Source organism: Ptychodera flava, chromosome 2 (assembly GCF_041260155.1).
Source record: "Ptychodera flava strain L36383 chromosome 2, AS_Pfla_20210202, whole genome shotgun sequence".
In the NCBI taxonomy this organism is placed as follows: Eukaryota; Metazoa; Hemichordata; class Enteropneusta; family Ptychoderidae; genus Ptychodera; species Ptychodera flava.
In genome coordinates this window covers 43,967,858-43,989,911 of record NC_091929.1, presented here as the reverse complement: position 1 = coordinate 43,989,911, position 22,054 = coordinate 43,967,858, and the positions used below count along the sequence as shown (strand labels likewise).

General features: G+C 35.5%; 2 protein-coding genes across 6 annotated transcripts in view; both read left to right on the top strand.

The window, feature by feature from the left end:
• The window catches only part of LOC139121753 (anti-apoptotic protein NR13-like), a 46,999-nt gene extending 32,960 nt beyond the window's left edge, over positions 1–14,039 (top strand). For all 5 annotated transcript variants that reach the window (XM_070686889.1, XM_070686906.1, XM_070686897.1 and 2 more), the window contains 2 exons: positions 2,617–9,110; positions 9,215–14,039. In XM_070686889.1, the coding sequence (XP_070542990.1) occupies positions 2,617–2,651 (35 nt within the window). In that variant the 3' untranslated portion in view covers positions 2,652–9,110; positions 9,215–14,039. The remainder of the gene's footprint in view (positions 1–2,616; positions 9,111–9,214) is intronic.
• Positions 14,040–16,097: 2,058 nt separating this feature from the next.
• Positions 16,098–22,054, top strand: part of LOC139121738 (bcl-2 homologous antagonist/killer-like) — a 59,893-nt gene continuing 53,936 nt past the window's right edge. Inside the window, exon 1 of the mRNA XM_070686867.1 lies at positions 16,098–16,310. The gene's annotated coding sequence lies outside the window, so the exon portion shown is untranslated. The remainder of the gene's footprint in view (positions 16,311–22,054) is intronic.

Genomic DNA, 22,054 nt, shown 5'->3' with positions numbered 1-22,054 from the left:
AATTTTTGAAACTGAATTGTTAAAGTGTCTTTACACAACAATGGAAGACACTGGGCTCTTGATCAAATGCCTGTTTTTCCAGCACACAAGCGTGCCCAGTCCAAGCCTGATTATGGGAATTCTTCAGATGTTCTGGATGAAATCATCCCTGATTCAGTGGTCAAAAAGTTTTAAAGCCCTGCTATCACAAAAAAATATGAATTTCAAGCACATTATTTATTTATATATATACATAGAAATACATATATATATATATTTATTAGTGATAATATAAGTAAGTTCATCCATATGTATACCCGGTTATGTGTCATATTCATTTTTAATGCATTGTAGTTTTTAATTAATTTATGTCAACCTAACTACTTCTATTTAAAATCTGTGGGAACTCCAATTAATAAGGTAAATAGGATTTTGCTACTCTAAAAACTTGTTATTTGATACACCAGCAAGTGTACTTCTTTGAGTTCACCTGTCATCAGTGTTCTTCATGTCCATGAGTGAGAGCTACGTGCAACTGTCACTATTTTTAGGCATGTGTGGACTTTGTACCACAGCATCCATAATATGTTACACTGTAGCTACAGTGTAACAATTGTTACATGTAGCTACAGTGTAACAATTGTTACATGTAGCTACAGTGTAACAATTGTTACATGTAGCTACAGTGTAACAATTGTTACACGTAGCTAGCTACATGTAGCCAAGGTGCCAGGGATCCTATTCCCAGAAATGCAGATACACTAAGTCAGCTTGATCAAAGGCCAGTATTATCATGTAAATTAAGACTTAAAATTGTGTATAAATCCTTTTTAAAATTATATTTTCTTTAATGTAACAGGCAAAGTGAGCAGATAGTTGTTAAGTTTCCTTATCATGTAAGACAATACAAGATGCATGGTACAGAAATATTCCACTTTGAGAAGAAATCATTAACATAACATTTCAATACCAAAACAATGTTCATTAATACAATTTGCATAAATAAACACTAATCAACCTCACATCTTGCACCAAACTTATCATTAGCTATTGATATAATAGTTTGTGTAGGAAAGCACATTTACTTGACCCCTGTAGGTACTAGCCACAAGGAGGTTGTAGATTTATTTTCTCCTTTGAAACACTCTTGTTACCGTTTGTTTGCCAAGATAGGAGCAGTGAGTATTCATTAGTCCTTAGATCTAGACCCGTTTTTAAGGTCTATGATTAGTCCTTATTTTTAATGTGATGTTGCGAAAACAAAAGCAACTCATGCAGAAATTCTTTCAATTAACAGGGTTTTAACAGCCAGAGATTGGGACACATTCAGTGCTCTCATGCTAAATAAAGGCACTATGAATCAACCTTGTACCTGGTTTATTACTGTAGACATCACAAAATTGCTCTTAGAAATCAAAACGATTACAGAATTCTTTGTTATAGAAAAACACAACAATTTCAGTCAGTCTGTAGCTTTTATCATCAAATGATCTGAAATACTCTTCTTCCTTAATGTTACATTAGAAATTGACATAATTCCTTCCCACCCAAGCTTTTGGAATATAGCTGCATGTTCCATTTAAAAGTAGCTTTGAATAATCTGTTGGCTTCAGGTGAACGTCAAAGGGGTTCATTTCTGTGTATCAAGTACTGAACACTATTCTACTAAAATTGTCATGCACCGATGTAATGTGTAGTGGCCCGCAATTACCGAAAAGATCCAGTATGGATGATGATGAGTCCATTCCATGCTTTTCTGCCATGCCTTATGCTGTAACAGTTTCTAACTACTTTCATTTAAACATCACAAAAGCTAGACTCCAACTTTACAACAGTAATTGTAAAGTCCTTCACTCTTTAATATTCTACAATTGCCCAATGAGTCGCATCTCTTGTATGGTGGCCTAGCGGTATCAACAAAACTTTCTAATTAGGAGTACTCCTTGTAGTTTAAACTTTACTATGTTACTGCAGTGGAAGTGAGTGGTTGTACGTAGTTAACTTGCTTGTATCAAAGATTTTCCTTAAAATGTCTCGGAGAAGTTTAAACTCAAGCTTCCTAAAGTATTGTCCTACTTTCTCATTTTTAGTAAAATTTCAGGGCTATTCAAGTAGGCAAGGGAATATTTTTATTTTTAAGTCAAAATTCAAAAAATTGAATTAATTAATAGCCTCTGAAGCAATTTTTTTCAACATCTTTGGTGTAAAGGAAATTTGTATACTGTAATCATATGTAGAATTTGCAAATGCTTCAAAATTAGAGTGTGATTCTACAACAAAGACATTACCTTATGTCTCACAGGTAAAAATCGTGGCCAATAATGATTATGTTTCAAATTTTGTTTGAAACGGTGTGACCTGAAGTAAATATTGCAATCGTGATACTCAGAAAGTCTGCATATATTGTCAATGAAGTGTAATTTATTCTTTCTAAAATTTAATTTCAGTGTGTAGAATTTTCAGTACAATGTCAGAAACTTAGTTGTCCTTACCTAATGTCTGTCAACTAAAAAACCTGGACATAAGTTAGTCTCTTTTTAAAGAAAATCTGAAAAAACTTGCAAGTTGACCACCCATTAGTGTTTTCTGGGGCAGTAATTCGAGTTTATTGTTGTGTCTTTTTCTTTTTGTGTACAGCATTAAGTGGAGTTTTAAACACCTCAACCTCGTAGGGACAAGTATGAGCCGCTTCAGTCCAAGCTTAGAAGACAGTCACTGTGAGGTAGAGTAGCTGTACCCTCCCCTCTTGTAGCACCCTCACCCCCAACTGACTAACTCCCCTGCCGGTAGCCAGTAGGTGTAGCCATAGCAACATGATAGCATTTTGAGACACAAAAGGATAACGTTGAAATCTGGTTGGCAATTTGTGTCGCAAAATAGTAAAGCTAAAGGGTTTAAATGATGATTAATTCATGTTAACTGTGTACAATGGTGTATTGCAGGTGAAAATACAAACGGAGATATGAGCACTATTTTGCACTGAAGTTAATCTTATATGCTGCATAAAAAAATTCTACTTCAAATATGGAAATTGTATCTGAAAGTTTTGAAGTAATTAGATTTTAAGAGAAATAAGATGTACATGTATATCCAAGTAAACTTTTTTGTAGAAAGAGATGTGTTTAGTCTATGAGTCTGGCTGTCATGTATAGGTGTTTTGGTCCTCCTCCTTTATAAATACATGTGTTGATTTGCAATTGACAAACAATAAGACTATTCCAAAACACAGGATATATAGGGTAGGAAGGGCACTGCTGGTTGTCATATCAAGAGAAATTAATTAACGTTTCAGATCATAGCGGGTAGATTCAAAAATGTGTAGTTAGATCGGTCACCCAGTGAAATATATCACTTTTGAGGGGTTCACTTTTTCCAACACCCTGCCTCGTCGTGGGGCCTTAAAACTGCTTGAGTTGACGGCATGAATGAATTTCTGTCGAAGACCATTTATAATGCAATGAATAGTAATGAAATAAACAATTTTCTATTTTTGCAATATTTTCCCTCATAACAGACAGTTTATAATTTGTGTATTTAAGAAATATGCAAATTACCTGATTTGAATATAACGTAATGTACATCTGGTGCCTGTGTAAATGTTGGTACATGAAAAACAATATGACCTCCTTTTCTAATGGGATAAGTGATGGAGTGTTATTATTATCATTATTATTTTATCCCATTTTATCCTATGTTCTGGAATAGTCCTAAATAAGGAATATACCATTGTAGATTAGTCCATTATTTTTAAGGGGGTCAAGTTGTATATTTGGAAGAGGGACAACTCAATATTGTTGACTCAAACAGACTCTCAAATAACATTCTGATCAAGTGTTTTGAAATTATGCTACTTGTATTTTAACCTGTTCACCCCCAGTTCCCTGTTAATAGGTCCTCACTCACCATTGATGAGAAAGAGTTTGGGCTAAACCATTGTGATGAAGGGGTTAAATGTTCTTTGGGGAAAACAAATTCATTTTGCTTGCCATCTGAAGAAGACATTCATTTTGAATTATCGAAGAAACTTCAGGATTGTTTTTTCTGTGTTTCTGCCTCTTTCCAAAAGAATGTCAGATTTTTGTCAAGTCTATAACCTGTACAAATATGTGACAGTTTTTCATGTAAAATGTGGATATACGCTTTGGTGAAGAATTGTTTGCTCAAACACTGACAGTGAAAATGCAGTGTGTTCATGTATTTGTAAATACTGTAGCAGGGTGAAAGTCACTGGCAAATTTGCGGGAAAATTTGTGGCGTTGAAATATTTTGGTGCAGCTGTATTTTTTCAAGATAGTGTCAATCTTTGCTTTCCAAGCACCGTAGTTTTTTTCTCCTAATGTATTAATTTATTGAATGTGATGAATCTGTAAATTTGTATGTAATTTTTCAGTGTAGTCTTTGTACATTGTCATGCACATGTGTGATTTCAGCAGTCTGGCAAAGAGTGTCTGGTTTGAATCGCAGTATTTCCATCTTCAACTTGTCGTGTATTTGAAGCACCAGCTTCCAGAAATCACATCTTTGAACATTGTATTTGTGACAAATTTAACTCTCTCAGCTTCCCATGGCAGATATTCATACTGCACAAGTAATATCCCTGATTATGACTGAATTCAGTCCTGATACTGTACTCATACATGAGGGTGTCCTTTCTTTCACTGATATATGCTTCCAGATCTCTGCCCTTTGCTCTCTTGCTGCCTGAAGTCAACACTACCATAAACAAAAGAACTGTACAGAATGACCTGTGGTGGTGCTCTATTTGATTCTGCTCACATACAGTGAATATTACAGTTGTAGCATACTTTGAGAATTCTCTGCTAAACAAAGAAATGAAGTTGAGTTTGACCTAAGTTGACTCAAGAGGAAAGAAAGGATTTCATACAGGGTCAAATTCACATGTACCGGTAGTTTATAACTTCCTGATGACCCATATTTGCTTGTAGCATTATGGAAATTGTAAAGTCACTCCTGAACTTTGAGTCAAATAAAAAGTGAAGAGAAAATATTTCCCGTATTCATTGTAAAGCAAGTTTGCTGACTGTACAAAAAATGCCAGATAAAAAAGCTTTTTCTCAAAGTCTTCATTTGATTTGGTGTCTTGGTTGTCATTTGTATTTTTACTTGTTCCATGTGAACAGTAAAAAATCACCGTTGACAATAATGTCAAACCATCAGTGTGAAAAAGTTAAATGGTCAGTAAAGGTGGACTCTAAGATGTTCAAACCAGATACTGTTTGTAAATTTTGCTGCATTTTAAAATTGCTGATGATAAGCCAGATGTTGGAACCACTTATGTGAAATCACCTGTATTTCATTGACTATCATAGTATGACTAAGCAATAGTCATATTACAGCCAAATGCAAATCATGTTAGCTTGTTATTACACGTATATGTGCTATACATTTTTAGACTCACTAGGTTTGCATTAAGATTTTGCTGAAACAGCGCATTCGAAGTTGTCATGGTGAAAATATAAGCCTCTTATATGCTTTCTATAACCATTAACTGCCCCAGTCTTAGCTGTCAAGTTGCGCGATTTTCTTGTATGTGAGAAACACTGGTGGTGGATTTTGATTGGTCTATGCTTGGAGGTAACAGAAATTAACATCGCAGTGATAGTTGTTTGTTGTGTAGGGATAATCTCTGGAAGAAAGACAGCTGATTGGAGGAGATCTTAATCAAGGTTTTAATAGGTTTGAAATATTTGCATAATGGCATGCTAATGAACAAAAACTTTTTGTATCAGGTCAGACATAATCTACTGGCCACCTTTTGAATGAAGTCTTTTGAAACATTTTATTTCAACATCAATATCTGACCTGTGATTGCAAACAAAAAAGGCAAAATTCGATTTAAAATATCAATGATATTTGAAAGGAATCTTCAGGATGCAATGTTTCTTTTTAAATTTTGAGCCAATTTTTTAAGGTTTGCCATCTTGCTTATTCATGCTATCCTAAAGGGTCCATAAAGAAACCAGAATTGTAACACATCTGTACTCCCTAGCTAAGTTTACAAAAGTGCCAGTGAAAGTACCTTATCTAATAGCGTTGAAAATCACTGAGTCTGAAGCAAACGTCCCTAAAAACCACTGCATTTTATTAATTTTGTACATCTAGACCAATGTTGAGTTTGAGCCGAGCTTGAGCTGAAATAACATGTTTAAAAGATGTTTCAAAAAGGCGATGTAACTTTCACCTTCATCCTGCCAAGTTTATGTGTCAACATCAGGTCAAGGTCAGGTTAACACCAGTGAGGCATCACATGTCCCATATGTCGCAATTTAACAAAGATTTGAATGTGTGAAGGCCCCTGAAAAGATAGAGTATACAGGACATGATTTTCACTGAACAAAACTGCAATAACATACCATGCCATATAGGTGAAAATATGTGGAGGTCTTGGCTCTCTACCACCTGTTATAGACTTGGCAGATTGGGGACACGACAGGCCTGTGAGGAAAAGAGTTAAATATGCAATGCTGGAAAAGTTAGTAGAAAGAAAAAAAAAGGATATTATCAAAGTTGATTTTGACCCATTCACCCCAATTCCTCTAAACAGGTCCACAATCACCACCGATAACAATGGGTTAGGGCTAAACCATGGTGGTATATAGGTTGAACATCACTGTCCTGCGTACAGTCCCCAGAGGGAGTTGTTTATATTCACTGTTCTCTAACTTAGAATAAGTAATATGTGCAGTGCTGTTTTTGACTTTGCACTTCATTAATTCAGCCTGCTAATTTTCAATTGCTTTATGGGAAAAGCCCCTTTGAATACGTGTTATTGACAGTTCACAATCAATTATGTCAAAATTATACATTAACCTATCCCTATATTGAAATAGACAACTGAGAAAAATGTCTACTTTCAACATCAGCCAATAGGTATCTCTGTACTTGCCAGGTGGTGCTTTTGATGTCTTAATGGCCCTGATTGGTCTATCCGTCATGTACTCATGTCAATGGGTTACAGTTTGTACATACAGCAAGGTACTTGAGTTGCATTATACTGACAAAATACTTTGATCTAAGACAGACAACATAACAAAATACTGCTTGAAATGTCTACTTGCCGTTAAGGTCAAACCTTTCTGAAATATATTTTTTTTATTTGGTATGACCTGAAAATACCCCTTTTTTAGTTGTGTTTCCTTTTTGTCCAAGTCATATAATTAAATGCCCAATAGAAATAGGTGTTTTCAGGAAAATATCACATTATTTGGTTTGTTGTTGTTGAAATGTGATATTTTGTTTACCTTTCATATTTCAATTTTCTCTAAAGAGTATGATGACATACTATATTAACTTGTACATCTTTTCACATATCGGAAAACAACACACGGCTCCATATCTGTGATGTGCAAAGACCCTGTCATCCCCATTTCCTAACAAAAATGGAACAGCCCTTACTTAAAAGATACTCTGATCATTCCATTGAGTAAGTAGGTAAATAAAAACTGCGGGCAAAAGAATTTGAGATACTTTATCTATTTGTTTGATACAATTTTCATAGTCTTATTTCATAATAATTTTACTGTGTCAAAATAGTTTTATTTTGGACAGAATTAAAATTGTTTTCTTTAATTCTCATCACAAATGTTTGACTTTAAGAATCTGTATTTGGCTTCTTACAAATCAGTATTTGATAAACATTTTCATAAAGTCGGTAACTTTAAATCTTTATGGTCCCACTGGAACTTGGGCACAAATGTGAAAATGTAGGGAAAAAATTTTGTATCAAATTTTGAGGGTTGATACTAACATTAAAAAACTGCAATTCTCTTCTTTTACAAACTAGGCAGATAGTAAATTTTATTGGAAATGGTAAAACATTTAATGAGAATCTTTCATTCCGATTTTGGCCGATTGAAACTAGCATTTAGAAAAGTTAGGGTACTATTTGAATGTAATTTTAGCAGAAAAAAGTACATCTATAAATGTTGACAAACCATGATCAGCTGACTCAACTATTTCTCCAACTTTTTGCGAAAATTTCACTGAGACTAAAGTGTCTTCAGATCAAGTCTTTCTCTTAAGTTTATTCAAGAATTGTGCAATTTTAAAATTAAAGATATTACTGTGATTGTAAAAAAAGTTTTAGTGACTGTATCGATAGGTAGGTCTTTTGGAGAGCTTTTGCTAAAAGAGTGTTTAGAACTGTTGGGAAAAATTTTATCATATTATGCAGCTTTTGCAGTTGTGGTATAGAGAGGGTTTCTTTAAAGTTGTCTGTATCTCTAAACAGAAACTATTTTCTTTAATAATTAAGACTAAAAATTTTGGGTCACCATGCAAAGTTTGGACTAGAGAAAAAATTGCTTAAAGGAATTGAAATTGAAAATAGTCACAATTTTCTGTGTTAACTCGATGGGGAAAAGTGACATTGTTTTGATTTCCACTTTAAACAAAATGTTAAAAATTTCATCTTCTCCACGGGATTCATAATCTTAGTGTCTGAAAAACTTCCCTGAGGCCATGCTGCCTTATTTCTTTACCAATATAATACTTACCTATTTTAAGTTAATCTGTATTTTTTGTTTTTTATGTCAACTACAGTTCTTGCTGTACTCCCACAAAAGTATGTTGAGACACACCGTACTGAGCTTATCATCTTGGCTTGTACATGTGTAGACTGCATTGTTAGTCGCCACAGGACAAAATCCAGAATGGGGGACTTATTAATTGGGTTACGATATGTTTTGCGATATGATCTAATATGGCCATCTTAGCATTTATTTTGTTTGAATTTTTATCTGTCCAGTGCTACTACTCGGAAATTCCAGGACTGGTGTCAATAAAACTTGGCACAAGGGCATCCTGGTGCCAATTGATTTACGAAGTATGTGATATGATCCAACATGGCCACCCGGTGGCCATTTTGTTTTAATTTTGGTCTGGCTAGAGCCATAACTCAGACATACAAAGACCGCTGTCATTTAAACTTGGCAGAAAGACAAGGTGCTATGATGTATAGCTTTGACTATAGACCTACCGGTATGCTTACCAGTCACACCTTCTAATTGGTGCATGGACTTCAGTTCAATTGCGTCTTTTCAAATCATCTAAATTACAGGTGGGGACTGTGTCATTTATAATGACTTGTTTTCAAATCACCCAAATTACAGGTGGGGACTGTGTCATTTATAGTGACTTGTTTTCAAATCATCTAAATTACAGGTGGGGACTGTGTCATTTATAATGACTTGTTTTCAAATCACCCAAATTACAGGTGGGGACTGTGTCATTTATAGTGACTTGTTATTATTGACAGATGAATCCTGGTCAAGACTAGAATTCAAAAGTCAACAATATCTGTGCACTTTACACAAGTACGGGCTGTGTTGTCAAACTGCATTGTGGGTGTTTCAACATGCTTTTGGGAGTAGAACAAAAACTTTGCTGTTGACAAACAAAAACAAAAATACAAAACCGCTAAAAGAAATTAATGGAAATCTAAAGCAACTGGCCCTTTAAAGTCAAAGTGTAAATTGAAGCATATCTAATGATATATAATCTTATACGATAACAAATAATGTATGAAAATTGGACAAATATGGCATCTTAAGGGCATTTAATTTTGTAGCATTGCATTGTGGGACATGTTAACTTCCCTTGCATGCTGAAAGTCTACCAAACGATAAACTACGGTAGTAAAGATAAACACAAGCTGAAGTCATAAATATTCAAAATCATGTCATTGTTGTAGACCACCAGCAAAGACTTTGTAACAATCTAGGTGTGTATCTTCACAATAGTTCATTTGTCTATAACTGGATGACCCATTTTCACCATAGCTTATTTGTCTATGTCTATAGACACTGTATCTTTCATACATGTGGTCATGTCTGCCAAATTCTTCATCATTCTACAGGGTGTCTGTCATAACAGAACTGTACCTCCTAGAATAGTATTAAATCGTATGGCATAAGCATATGAACTCAGTATTCCACAGTCCTGTTGAATAGCAGTTTTAATATTATCAGAGTTTAAAATCATCACCAAACCTATAAAAGTTGGCTGTACATTTGGCCAGGAAATGTATACTGTCAGTGTTAAAGTTAAATATACAACCTGTACCCACGTTATGACTGTATCACTCTCCTTAGTAACGTACATACAGTTCATGGTTTCACGTCAATGCATTTAATCATATTGATCATCTATTATCTATTTAAGGTAGTATGCGCCCCGGATGTGATCGACTTACATTTTTGCTAAAACTTCCCTCAATTAAACTTGCAACCATTCTCTTACAAAGTCAAGAATAAAAATCAGGGGTCACCGTACAAAGTTTGTTACCAGAGAAAAAAACCAAACTAACATTACATAATATTTGGAAATTCAAAATGGCCGCCACTCCTATGTCAACTCTATGGTAAAAAATGAAATTTTCGATTTCCAAACAACTTAGATGGTGAAAATGTTTCTTACTCCAAGAGCTTTAAAATGAGCCCCCACCCCCCACCCCCACAAGTGGTAGATTTGAAAAGAATTATAAAAATTTGAGTCTGGAATATGTCCCAGTGGCGCATTCTACCGTAACATAGTGATATTGATGACTATGATATTTCAGCATGATAAAGGTTCAGAAAGTGTTACTTTTTATTGTTCTAGGTAAACACCAATCATAATGACTTTTCCATTTTCATCATCATGTTATTGTGAACCAGCAAGAGTTACAGTTACTGTCAGTATTCAAAGTAATATCTATGTGGGTAACTGAATACTTCATCAGATGAAACAATCTTAAAATAATTATACGCAGGTGCCTGGTCATGATCTAATTTAAAGCAGGTGGACAGTTTTATTAATGTTGGTTTATTACTGTGTATCTGGTATCACAATTTGGTTATGTCACCCCATATGGCGTATCAGTAATTTTTCTCATGTATTTAATATTGGTAACATTTCACTTTGCAATTAGATAAGATCTGTCATTTAATATTACACATCTACTATACATATATTGAGTTGGTTTTCCTCTTGCCTGTATGGTAAGTTGTGTACCTTCTGTTCTTGATCAGCCGTCGAATCAAGAACGTTCCCTCATTGTACATGTACCGGTAAAAGCCACAAGATTTCTAGAAAAGTTTGTAATTGTCTCAAAAGTGTTCGGAGGTGTCATCATGTAGTGTGTTCATTGAGAGGTGGTAGGTTGAAAATATTTACCACTCAACATTCTTGGTTTTATCATCCTAGCTGAGTCAAATGACCTTCATTGATAAGAGCATGCATACCAAACACATTGCAAGTCACATGACTCTCTTTATCCAATCAGGGTTGCTATCAGTGTCCAACTGTGTACATTAAAGCCTCCATCACAATATTCAATCTCAAAAAAGCAAATTCTGCGATAAATCTCACCAAAGTTAATCGGCACTAGATAATATCTGATCGATGTATAAAAATAAACAACAACAAAATTGAATTCAGTGATCAGAATTTTGGATATGAACTTTGAACTTTTGACCTTTATCCTTTTTTCAATTCTGAGATACTATGGGAACTCAAGAGCCATTTTTTTTCATGTCATGAAAACTTCACCTTCTATGTAATTGTTGTTGTGGTATGTATATACCTGATGTCAGTGTGTGATAGTCACGCAAAGTCTGGCTAATTTTCTTATGGCATTATGCTCCATGCCGTTTACACCGCGACTCATCGAATATAAATGAAATCTAAAATAAATGAAGAATGCGAAATTTCCCAGACTCAGACATTAGTTTTGACTTCATTGTCAAACGTGCGTACTGAAATTATTGGATTTATGATCCAAGTTTTAAGAGAAATAACAAAACTTTATATTTGACCCCCTGGCGACCTATAACCTTTGACATCATACTAGAACAGGTTTTAAAGTGTTATGCAGAGAGACCCTAACGTCCTTTAATTCTTTGGAGTGTGATTATGAAATAAGGCAAACCTACTCACAGATGGGACTAACGATTTCATCGTTGAACCATCAATTGGATGTGAGGAATGTCAGTAAAAAGTCAACACCAAAGTGACAAGAATTTGACCTTATAGCTGTGAATCCAAGAGTAGATTTTGTTAATGATGATAATGTTAATTGTGTATCCAAGAACAACTTCCAAGTTTAAGTTTAAAAAATGATACATAATCTGGAATATCGCTAAGAATGGAATGTATTTGACCTTTCATTTTCAGTGATTGAAAAGAAACTTTGTCCGATATGTGTTCTGCTTTTATTTCTATTCTTGTAGAGGTAATTTATGTTTTCTGCGCATCACAGAAATTAATTCAGTCAGGCTCAGCTATACAACGTCCTCTTATTTGAATGTAAGTTATGTTATTTGCTTCTTTGATTTGATTTTATTCTTGTTGAATTATAAGCACGAACTGGTCATTAATAGTTAATGTAATATTTGTCGTCTTGTTCTTCGATATTCTGTAAAATTGTTACAATTGTTTGAAAGGAAACAGATGATTGTATATATACAAATATATATAGTTGTACTCTTATTGCTTTGAAATGAAAGTCTACCTGACTCCCTCTATTTTACTTGGAAGTTTGGATCATCCAGAGTTATTTCTTAGGGATGGATGATTCCATTGTTATATTTGGGTAAGGTAGCTGCTTATAAACAATTACAGAATCTCAACCTGCTTGAAACCCAGAACCAACTAAACCCTTTGTAGGGCATTTGTCATCAAGCTATGATCAAACACATTGGGAATCGCACTGTATCCGGTCCAAAGACAGGAGAACTCAACAAAAAACCTTTTCTTACCTGGTGCAATTTTCAATATGTGTACCACACAGCAATGGTGTTGGTCCGTGCATACAGTGATCTCTGTATTATGAAAAAAGAATTTCAAACTTATCTGGCACACCATATGCTGTCACCCCTCCATCCATGTATACTGGTCTATTTTACACATTGATTTAAATTGGAATATACCAAAGTGTTATCATAGAAGGGGTTAATGTTATATCAAATGATGTCATCTTTAGCTTCATATGAAATATAAATCAATCTACTCACATGTTACGAGCCGCTAATGTGAAGCTTGTAATAAGTCCCTTCCTTCCTGCTTTGCAATTATTGTTTTCCAATATACGTAACAACAACAAACAAAGAAATACCTTTGTTTTGGCTGTGCGTGACAGTCGGCATCTTTTGACACTGTGTAAGCTTTTCGTGCTACGTGAATTCATTCTGTTTTCACTCAAAAAGAATGTTACCAGTGATATTCAAGTGAATGTTTTAAATCTTGCTGGTAGGTGTTAGAGTACCTTGTACCTGTATAAATACATGACGCAACTTGTTTGTATCGAAAGAAATGACATCATTATAACATGACTGTGTGTAACACCTACATGAAAGACAAGTCAGTGTCTGTTTCATGGAGCAGAACATAATTTCTCGGTGAAAAACAAAATGATGCCAACAGATGGCAATTTGAGATCTTTGTCCTCACAAACTGCCACGCATAGCGTACAGGTAACCCACCAGGAGGGTAGTAGGCCTGAGGTTTTAAGCAAGTTGAACTGTTGTAAACAAATCTCCTTCGAATCCTAATCATGTATCAAGGCCAGGCCAAATAAAGTCTTTTGTTCCAAAGATTTGCCACAGAAAATATTGTAGCTGTTTTTTTCACGTCTGTCTTTTCAATGTAATTATTGCTTCCTGAGAGCTGCCATGTCTTTTGAAACATTGTAACAAAATTTCATCCACTCATTGAGCTGCCTTTTTGATACTTATCTGTCCCAGTCTTATTGAGTTCTCCACCAAATGTGCAACTTTTATTCACTCAAACTAAAAAAATTAATCACCAGCTTCCCCTTGCTAAAAACGTTCTGTGATTTTTATGTTCAATCATGAAAAAACTTACAAAACTTTGAAATGGAATCTTGCTTGCTGCTTTCAAATATACTTGTGGACCTTTGGAACAATAATATTTAGGAAGTCTGGCCTTAATTATTAATTTTCATTGTTTAATATACAGACAATGTTGTAGAGTTATTTAAATGTATTTTTAGTTGAAGGCAATATATTAATGTGATATAAAAATTCCTGCTGTTTATCCAATGAGGTGTCACTGTCTCTTTTTCTCATAACCCCTGACATGTGAACTTTGACCCATGACACTAAAGTGGTGTAGGTGTTGAAATTGGACGTGTTGAAAAAAGATACAGAGATGATATGCTTCAGAGACACAGATTGAATTTGAATCAATGTTCACCCCCAGCCTCCTGTAAACAGGTCCATTCTTACCATTTATAACAATGGGTTTGGGCCAAACCATTGTGGTGAAAGGGAATACAGGATGCTCAAGCACTGCATCAATTGTGAATCATGTTTGAAATCAAATTGAGAGACAAATTCCATATGAATGAAGTGCAATGCAGAGAAATTCTCTAATTGCTCGAAATTTGCAAATCAGATTTGTTGAGGGCATCAATGCTGTGATATGCCGTTTTCATTTTAGAATTGCCGTACTTTCTGTTAAACTATCATCCAATTAAATCCACAAATTCTTCAAGCTTTGTCTACTATTTACATCAAGGTAAAGCAGTAAGTGTGTAAAGATCTTTTGTACATGAATCATTGGAGGGATCATCCGCTCATGGTCTGCTAACCTGTTCACCCCCATCCCTAATAAACAGGTCCACAATTACAATTAGTATTGACCAATCGATGATGGTGAAACAGTTAACCCTTTGAGTGCCAAAGTTAGTTTTTGTCGCCTTTATAAAATATACCCCAGTCAATTTCAGATTTTTGCCAAAATTTTGCTAAAAATTTGTAGCCAATGAAATGTGATGCCCATTTTGTCCAAAATTATACAAAAAATACTGAAAAATTCTTTAAATTTTGGTAAAATGTTGCACTAAAATTTTGGTTGGAAAAATTACAGCATTCAGAGAATTAAATACAAACCCAAATTTATGTTAGGAAAGGTACCATTACTTATTCACGAAATGAAATAGTGATATATTAGTTTGTCCATCATGCACATGGAAGGTCATGCCTACATATGTGTAATATGTAATGTAAACCAAAAATATGCAAAAAAGTAATCTGCAAACAAAAAAGTGTGAAAGGAAAAACTGCACTGTCATTGAAATGTAAGGATGAGGTTCAGGTGTATTCTCTACCTTCAAACCTTAGGCATGAAAATTTACAATATAATACTCCACTTTATTCATCTTATGAGTGAAGTACATGGTATTGAACGACAAAGGCCTTGAGCCTTTCATATGCATAAGTTAAGATTGAAAAATGAGTGTAATCCCATTGAGAGAAAATGAATTTCTTTCCAAATTGTGTATTTCGTTCTTTTAAGTGGTGGATACAGTAAATGTCTGATGTCATATTAGTGTTGTCATTGGGTAGTCGACTTCCCTTTCAGATTCTCAGAAGCAGATCTGCTAATATCTCTAATTTTTTCATACTGATGATTTTGCTGAGATTTTTTTTCTAACAAAGTAAGAATACAGTTTTTGCCAAATTTTTTTTACATCTATGCCCTCAAATAAAGTATTCACAAGAGTTTCATATAGGCCACAGACAAAACGTATGAAATCTGTCCATGTATTTTATAACGGAGAGCGCCCTCAAGTGACAATTGCGTTCAAGGGCTGCTACTGAAAATATCACCTGCCCACACACCACCTGCTCGTTTATTGAATGGAAAAACTAGTTTTTCATTCGTTGAGAGTCGCCTACATTGAATAAATTTTGAAAAAATACGAAGAAGCAAAATGAGATCTCATATTGGGATAAGAAAATATTGCAAAAAAAACAACAACAAAAACCCAAGATTTTTAACAGGTAAGTTTCCCAAAAAAGAGCACTTATGGTAGGCATGTTACAATGATATACTCTGTGTGAACAATTTTATACATCTAGTTTCCTTCATTCAGGTTCCGTTTCTAATGTTCTGATACTCTCTCTCAATTGGAAAAGCTTTGCTGCACGATTTTTAAGGACAAAAGGTCATTTAGGATGCCGCCCTCACCGGTTGATATTTTCTCCTTTTCGTTTTTATTGAACTAACGTGGTTCGGCGGAAGCCGATCGACTTCCTGTCAAAAGAAGATGATTTGTCACCACACAAAAATGCGCTCTACTTTATTTTAAATTGGGAAAGCCTGACGACTAGTCAACAAGTTGTCTGAAACAACGGAAGTTGATTATTTTCTGTCGATGACATCATCTCATTTGTATTCAGCCGCCATATTGAAATCGACTACAAGTCAGCTGGAGGTGTGCCACACTTCTAATCACGAGGAACCCGGAATTTTATTTTTGGCCGAGCAGCTGTTTGGAAACTTCGGTCTGAAGATATCACCCTGAGGTAAGGCAGATGACATAATGAAACTCGTGGGTAGTTTTGGTTTAGGTATCGTGTTGGCATTTGCAAACGTATTCGCCGATATGAAATGTCGCTTGCTGAGTTGATCACGCCGTGTGCGTGGGCTTGTTCTGTGTTAGGTGTCCGGGATTTCATGTACATTTATCGAAACAGGCGAGTGCTACGTGTGGTTGCGGAAAAGAATAGGTACCTATGTGTCTCGATTAAGCACGCCAATCCACCACAGTGGTTTGGTTCGTGTTATTTTTAGATATTATGAAGCTTTCGTCGTGTCACTCACTTTCCGAAGATCATGCTGGTCGTCGGTCCTGATCGATGCGATGTACGCAAAGGTCGTTGACCGCTTACTGTTGCACAAGGTGGTGCACTGCTGACAAATATCCCGGACGCGCAAAACAAGGATTCTTTCTCTCGTCTTGACGATCGTCGGAGCTCTACACTTAGTCGGGAGAGGGGGACACATGCCATTGTTATAATGCGACCAACTGCACTTTTCATGTAAATTGTAATACAAATATAACGGTATCACTTACCCGTTACAGTGATCACAGAACTGTATGTTCAAGTAACAGTGAACAGTTATGTGGGATCAGACATGCCGTGTAATCGGAGTGTGTGTTTACCAAAGTGACGATAACGATTATCGCAAATCTACTCTGTGAACATTATCAGGTGACCAGGAAATGAACTCTTCCCGGTGATATAACCTTAACCAGCGTGAATATGCGAAACTTTTTTAAACTCTTCTTAAAGTGATGTATATAAGCAATAACATATTTCTAGTGTAGTGACTTTCATCACATTGATTTTCGAGCCAGCAGAAGAGTATGGGAACTCACTTTTGAAGAACATGATACTTCTGCATGATGGTTGGTACTTATCACATAAGAAAATCAATAATATACTGATTATTTTAAAACTGCATTATGTATGGTGTTTGAGAGTACCCCATCCTTTAAGAGAAATACTGATATACTTTGATATCACATGTGAACTTTCAAGTAACTGACATCAGTGAGCTCCATCTATTGCACACACTGATAGAACAAAGGTGAATTTTCATATTTATGTACCGGGCACAAGATTGATCACTTGTTCAAGACCTGCCGTAAGATCACCGTGGTAAGGTTACCTGCACCTTCAAATAGAAAATTATAAATTTTTGCTCAAAACTGTAAACCATTCTCATTCACCAATCAAGAATGGAAGTCAGGGATCAGCAGGCAAAGTTTGGGACAAGAGGAACTGATTCAGAGATTGGTGAAAAATTGCCAAGATTTTAAATCTGAATGCTTCTGTACCTTGCATCAACTCAATTATCCAGTGGGGAACTTGAAATTTCAATTTTCACAAAATAAAAGCGTTCTCCCCCGAGCAACGAAAGCACAGTAGCTTCTACTCTTTAGAAATTCATCGTCATAACAATTTATTATCGTGTTATGCAAATCAGCCGTTATGCTGTCAGGAATTTCTGGGGAGAGCACTGAATAAGCTGGCTAAAATTCTGCACTCCACAAGCATCCAATGTAGGACTGAACAAGCAGCAGACTACAGAAGTATTGTACATGTTGAGTGTTCAGAAAATTTCCCCTGAAATCTGTTCTTTCTTCTCAAGAAACCTCTTGTCATCAATCCCTGTCATAATACAAACAAATAAAATCTAAAAATATAACCTTTGCAAAGCTTTTCTGATTACATTGCTGCCAGTTGCCATACACGTGTGGTTTGAAGCCTGTGTGAGCAATTGTCTCAGTGGGGTTTTCAAAAAAGTACTGGTTTGCTTTCCTTTGGAAAATGTAGTGAAAATGCCAATGTTTTATGCATTTGATGAACTAACAGTGCACTAAGTGTGTATATATACCCTTGCTAACTGGCATTGGTCTGATTCTTCCAATATAGCACTTGGCTTGACATTTAGTCAAGAACATTGGGATACATGGGCTGTGAAGAAGTCATTATTTGAAATTGTGTAACTTTTTTCACTTATTCTGTCACTGTTGAATTTGTACCAGTCATTTTCTGGTAACGTTGTGCCTTTTTGCAAATTTAGTTGGGTTCTATGTAAATATTGAATTTACTGATATACAGTGCAGTATGATACTTAGGGTAGAATGCACCTTTGGGAAAATAATTCAGACTCTTATCAAACTTTAACAAATCTTTCTACCACTTGCAAGTTGCAGAGGCTTATTTTAAAGCTCTTTGAGTATTACTGTCAGAGTTTTTTTGAAATTTGAAAATTTTATTTTGCCCCATAGAGATAACACAGGGATGGCGGCCATTTTGAATTTCAAATATCTGTAGATGGCAGGATATTTGTTCCCCTACTGCAAAACATTGTACAGTGACCCCAACTTTTATTCTTGTTTTGGTAAGAGAATGGTTGGAAGTTTCATTGTGGAAAGTTTCACATTTGAGGCGCATTGTATCTTAATATAAACCTGAGACCTTTAGCATCGTTGTCCTTTTAAAAAACATCCGTGATGATCTAAGAAAGGCCATTTTCAGAACACTTTTTAAACTTTAATGACATGATCAATGTCAGCCTTATTTGCACATCAAAACAGAAACCACAACTCCGTGAAATCCTATCCTCTACTTTCAATTAAAGTCTTCCGTTCATTCATTTATGTACAAGGACACACATTTTGAACGTGAACTTTTTTCTTTGTCTTTGAAGTCAAACAAACCATGTCTGTACAGTCAGTCACTCAGTATAAACATGTTATTATTGTGCAACAAGAATACGGTATACATGTGCACATTGACTCATGGCCGTTTATTTGTACAGAGGATTTTCTAGTGACCTTTTTGTTTTCAGAGATGGAGGGAGTGCATTAATGGACCAATAGCTGTACTGTTGATGATTTTATTTCAGTGTTTTCATTTTAAATGTCAACAACAGTATCTTCCTCGATGCAAGTTGACGTACGCAGTATTCAGCTTGTCAATTCATTCTATACATGTGTAAACTGCATTGTTATGCTTGACAAGTGAATTCTGGTCCAGACTAGAATTCAAATGAAGACAATAATAATTCATTTTACAAGTATGGATGCTACTGGGGGGTAAAGTTGACAAGCTAAATTATAAATAGTTGTTCAAACTGTGTTTCAACACGCTTTGGGGAGTGGAACATGAACTTGTTGTTGACAACAAAAACCAAAAATACTGCTAAAAGCATCAAAAGGTACAGCTGCTTAGCCCTTTAAGATGATAGGTAAATGTGAGATGACAGTGAATAATAGTTTATCATGATTCATTCCAAAAAAGTGATCCAAGAAATGGTACAGTGGCAGCCTTTCGGTCTAATTTTTTTGTCAATTTTGTGTCATCAGTGTTTGAGAAATCATTTGTATCGTTGACCGTTTCTGGAAGTACAAAGATATATGGTCCACAAACCATACCTTCAGCCCAACCTGAGCATGACATCAGTGGTGTATTACCTAATATCTACCATAGTTTCTATAGATATTGTGTTAGAATCTTTAACCCTTTGAGCACAAAGTCAATTTTTGTCGTACCCTAAAACATAAAATGTACCCTAGTCAATTTTTCAGATTTTTGCCAAAATTTTGATAAAACATTATAACCAATAAAATGTTATGTCCATTTGGTCCAAAATAACAAAAAATTTACAATAAAATTCATAACAAAACAAAATGTTGCATTAACAATTTGGTGGGAAAAATACAACACTCAGAGGGTTAAACTTGCTGTAGTTGCTAATTTTGCTCATGAGCTAATGTAGATCCAGATATGCTTTATCAAACTGCTGATACAGCTCAATATGGCAAGGTTACATTTTCTGCTTATCATATCATTTACCAATCGTATCTAACCCATTTGCCTCCATGGTTTGACCCAACCTCATTGTTATCAATGATAATTTTGGACCTGTTCACAGGGAATAGGGGTGAACAAATAAAGTTGCAATAAGTAGGGATAACTCTCAATGATTGTTTCATCATATTTGTTCTAGAAAGCAAATGCATTTTCATCCTCCCCAACAGTGTAAAAAGTGCTTACAGAATGTGTACAGTAATTGTTGATGTATAAATTTTGCCAGGTCTAAAATTCATTCAAAAACAATGTTGGACTCTAGACACACACCACAATCAGTATTGACAAGTTGGACAATAGGCCAAATAAAAAAATATGACAGGTTTCAGATTACTAAAAAATGTGATACATGGACAGAAAGCCACAGAGTACATCATCGGCCTGACCTGATGTGACCCTACACGGCCTGATGTGACCTTACCTGACCTTTAAGCATTGAATTCAGGCCACTGTGCATGTGCCTTTGTTATGCTAATTTACCGGTGGCACTGGTCTTAGTTTAGGTGTCCTGTCTATGTTCTGGTGCATACTGGTGTGTTGGAACAGAGCATCTAATTGGCAAGTAAGTTTAAAGCACCCGTGAATCTCTTTGGTTCATTTTTGCATCTGCAAACCCCAAAATGTTATCTAATGATTGATAATGAAAAGAACTGCTATATTTGCATAAGTACAATAGCGACAGTGATATCATGGTGACACGTGGATGATGCATTGTGTTTTTATGGAAATCACTGAAATTTCCTTCAGTTAAACTGTATTGCCTGAGTATTTGGAGTGCGGTGGTGCACCGTACAGAAACCAGAGAGATTTTAGGTTAGGTCCAGGGGCTGTACAGGTGTAGGGTGTTTGTTGGAGGCTGTCAAATTACAGCTGCATTGTTCACCTTTGTTCACAATGGTAGAAGATCTAAATCGCAGGCTATGCTACACAAAGACTTGCTTGTAAGGCTACAGCTTTAAACTATTTGGTAGTTCTACCTGAAAAAGATGTACGTGACATGAGTCCATGTTTGCCAGATGTGCATAGACAAAATTGATAGCTACTGGCAGCAGTTTTTGCCATATGGCTGCCAACTCGTCTCATGCATGGGCATACGGTTGGGTTCAAACCGTTGAAATGCAGATGTGTGCTGCAATAACGTAGCAGTGACGGTGTCGGCGTCTGTTTTGTCCATCATAATTTGGATCAGGAATGATCAATATTATGGGAGGTTTGCCATCTCAACTCTGAAGTAATGGCTTCTAAAAGTGAGCACCGTATGTTGTCCACACTCACAAATGCCTTTCCTTTTTATTCAGATCGACAGCACCAACTGTAAGCAGGCTCATAAAATTGGAAAAAAAAACAGTAAAAAAGTGCAATTGCCCCAATCCAAAAGTGTTAAAATTCATTTCTAGAGAGATATTGGCATATGGTATTCCATGGTACTCTTCCGAAGAAAGCTAGTCTTTGGTATTTGCAGAAACGGTTGAAAACTAATATTTTTTGTTAGTATTTCATTGGTGCATGTTGGGTAACGTGACATACATAATGTAGAATATGCCTAGGGACAGATATTCGAACTCTCAAAACTTTTACAATTCTTTTCTGATATACCACTTGTTGGGGTTCATTTTACAGATGTTGGTGTAAGAAAATTTTTCACCGGCTCAGTTTTTCGAAATTTGGAAATTTTATTTTTTTCCATAGAGTTAACACAGGGATGGCAGCCATTTTGAATTTCAAATATCGGTAAATCTTTGGTTATTTGTTGTCTAGTACAAAACTTGCATGGTGACCCTTATTTTTATCTTTGATTTTGAAAAAAATGGTTGAAAGATTCCTTATGGAAAGTCTGAGCAAAAGTTTCAGTCTTTCACTTTCGAGGCACATACTACCTCAAA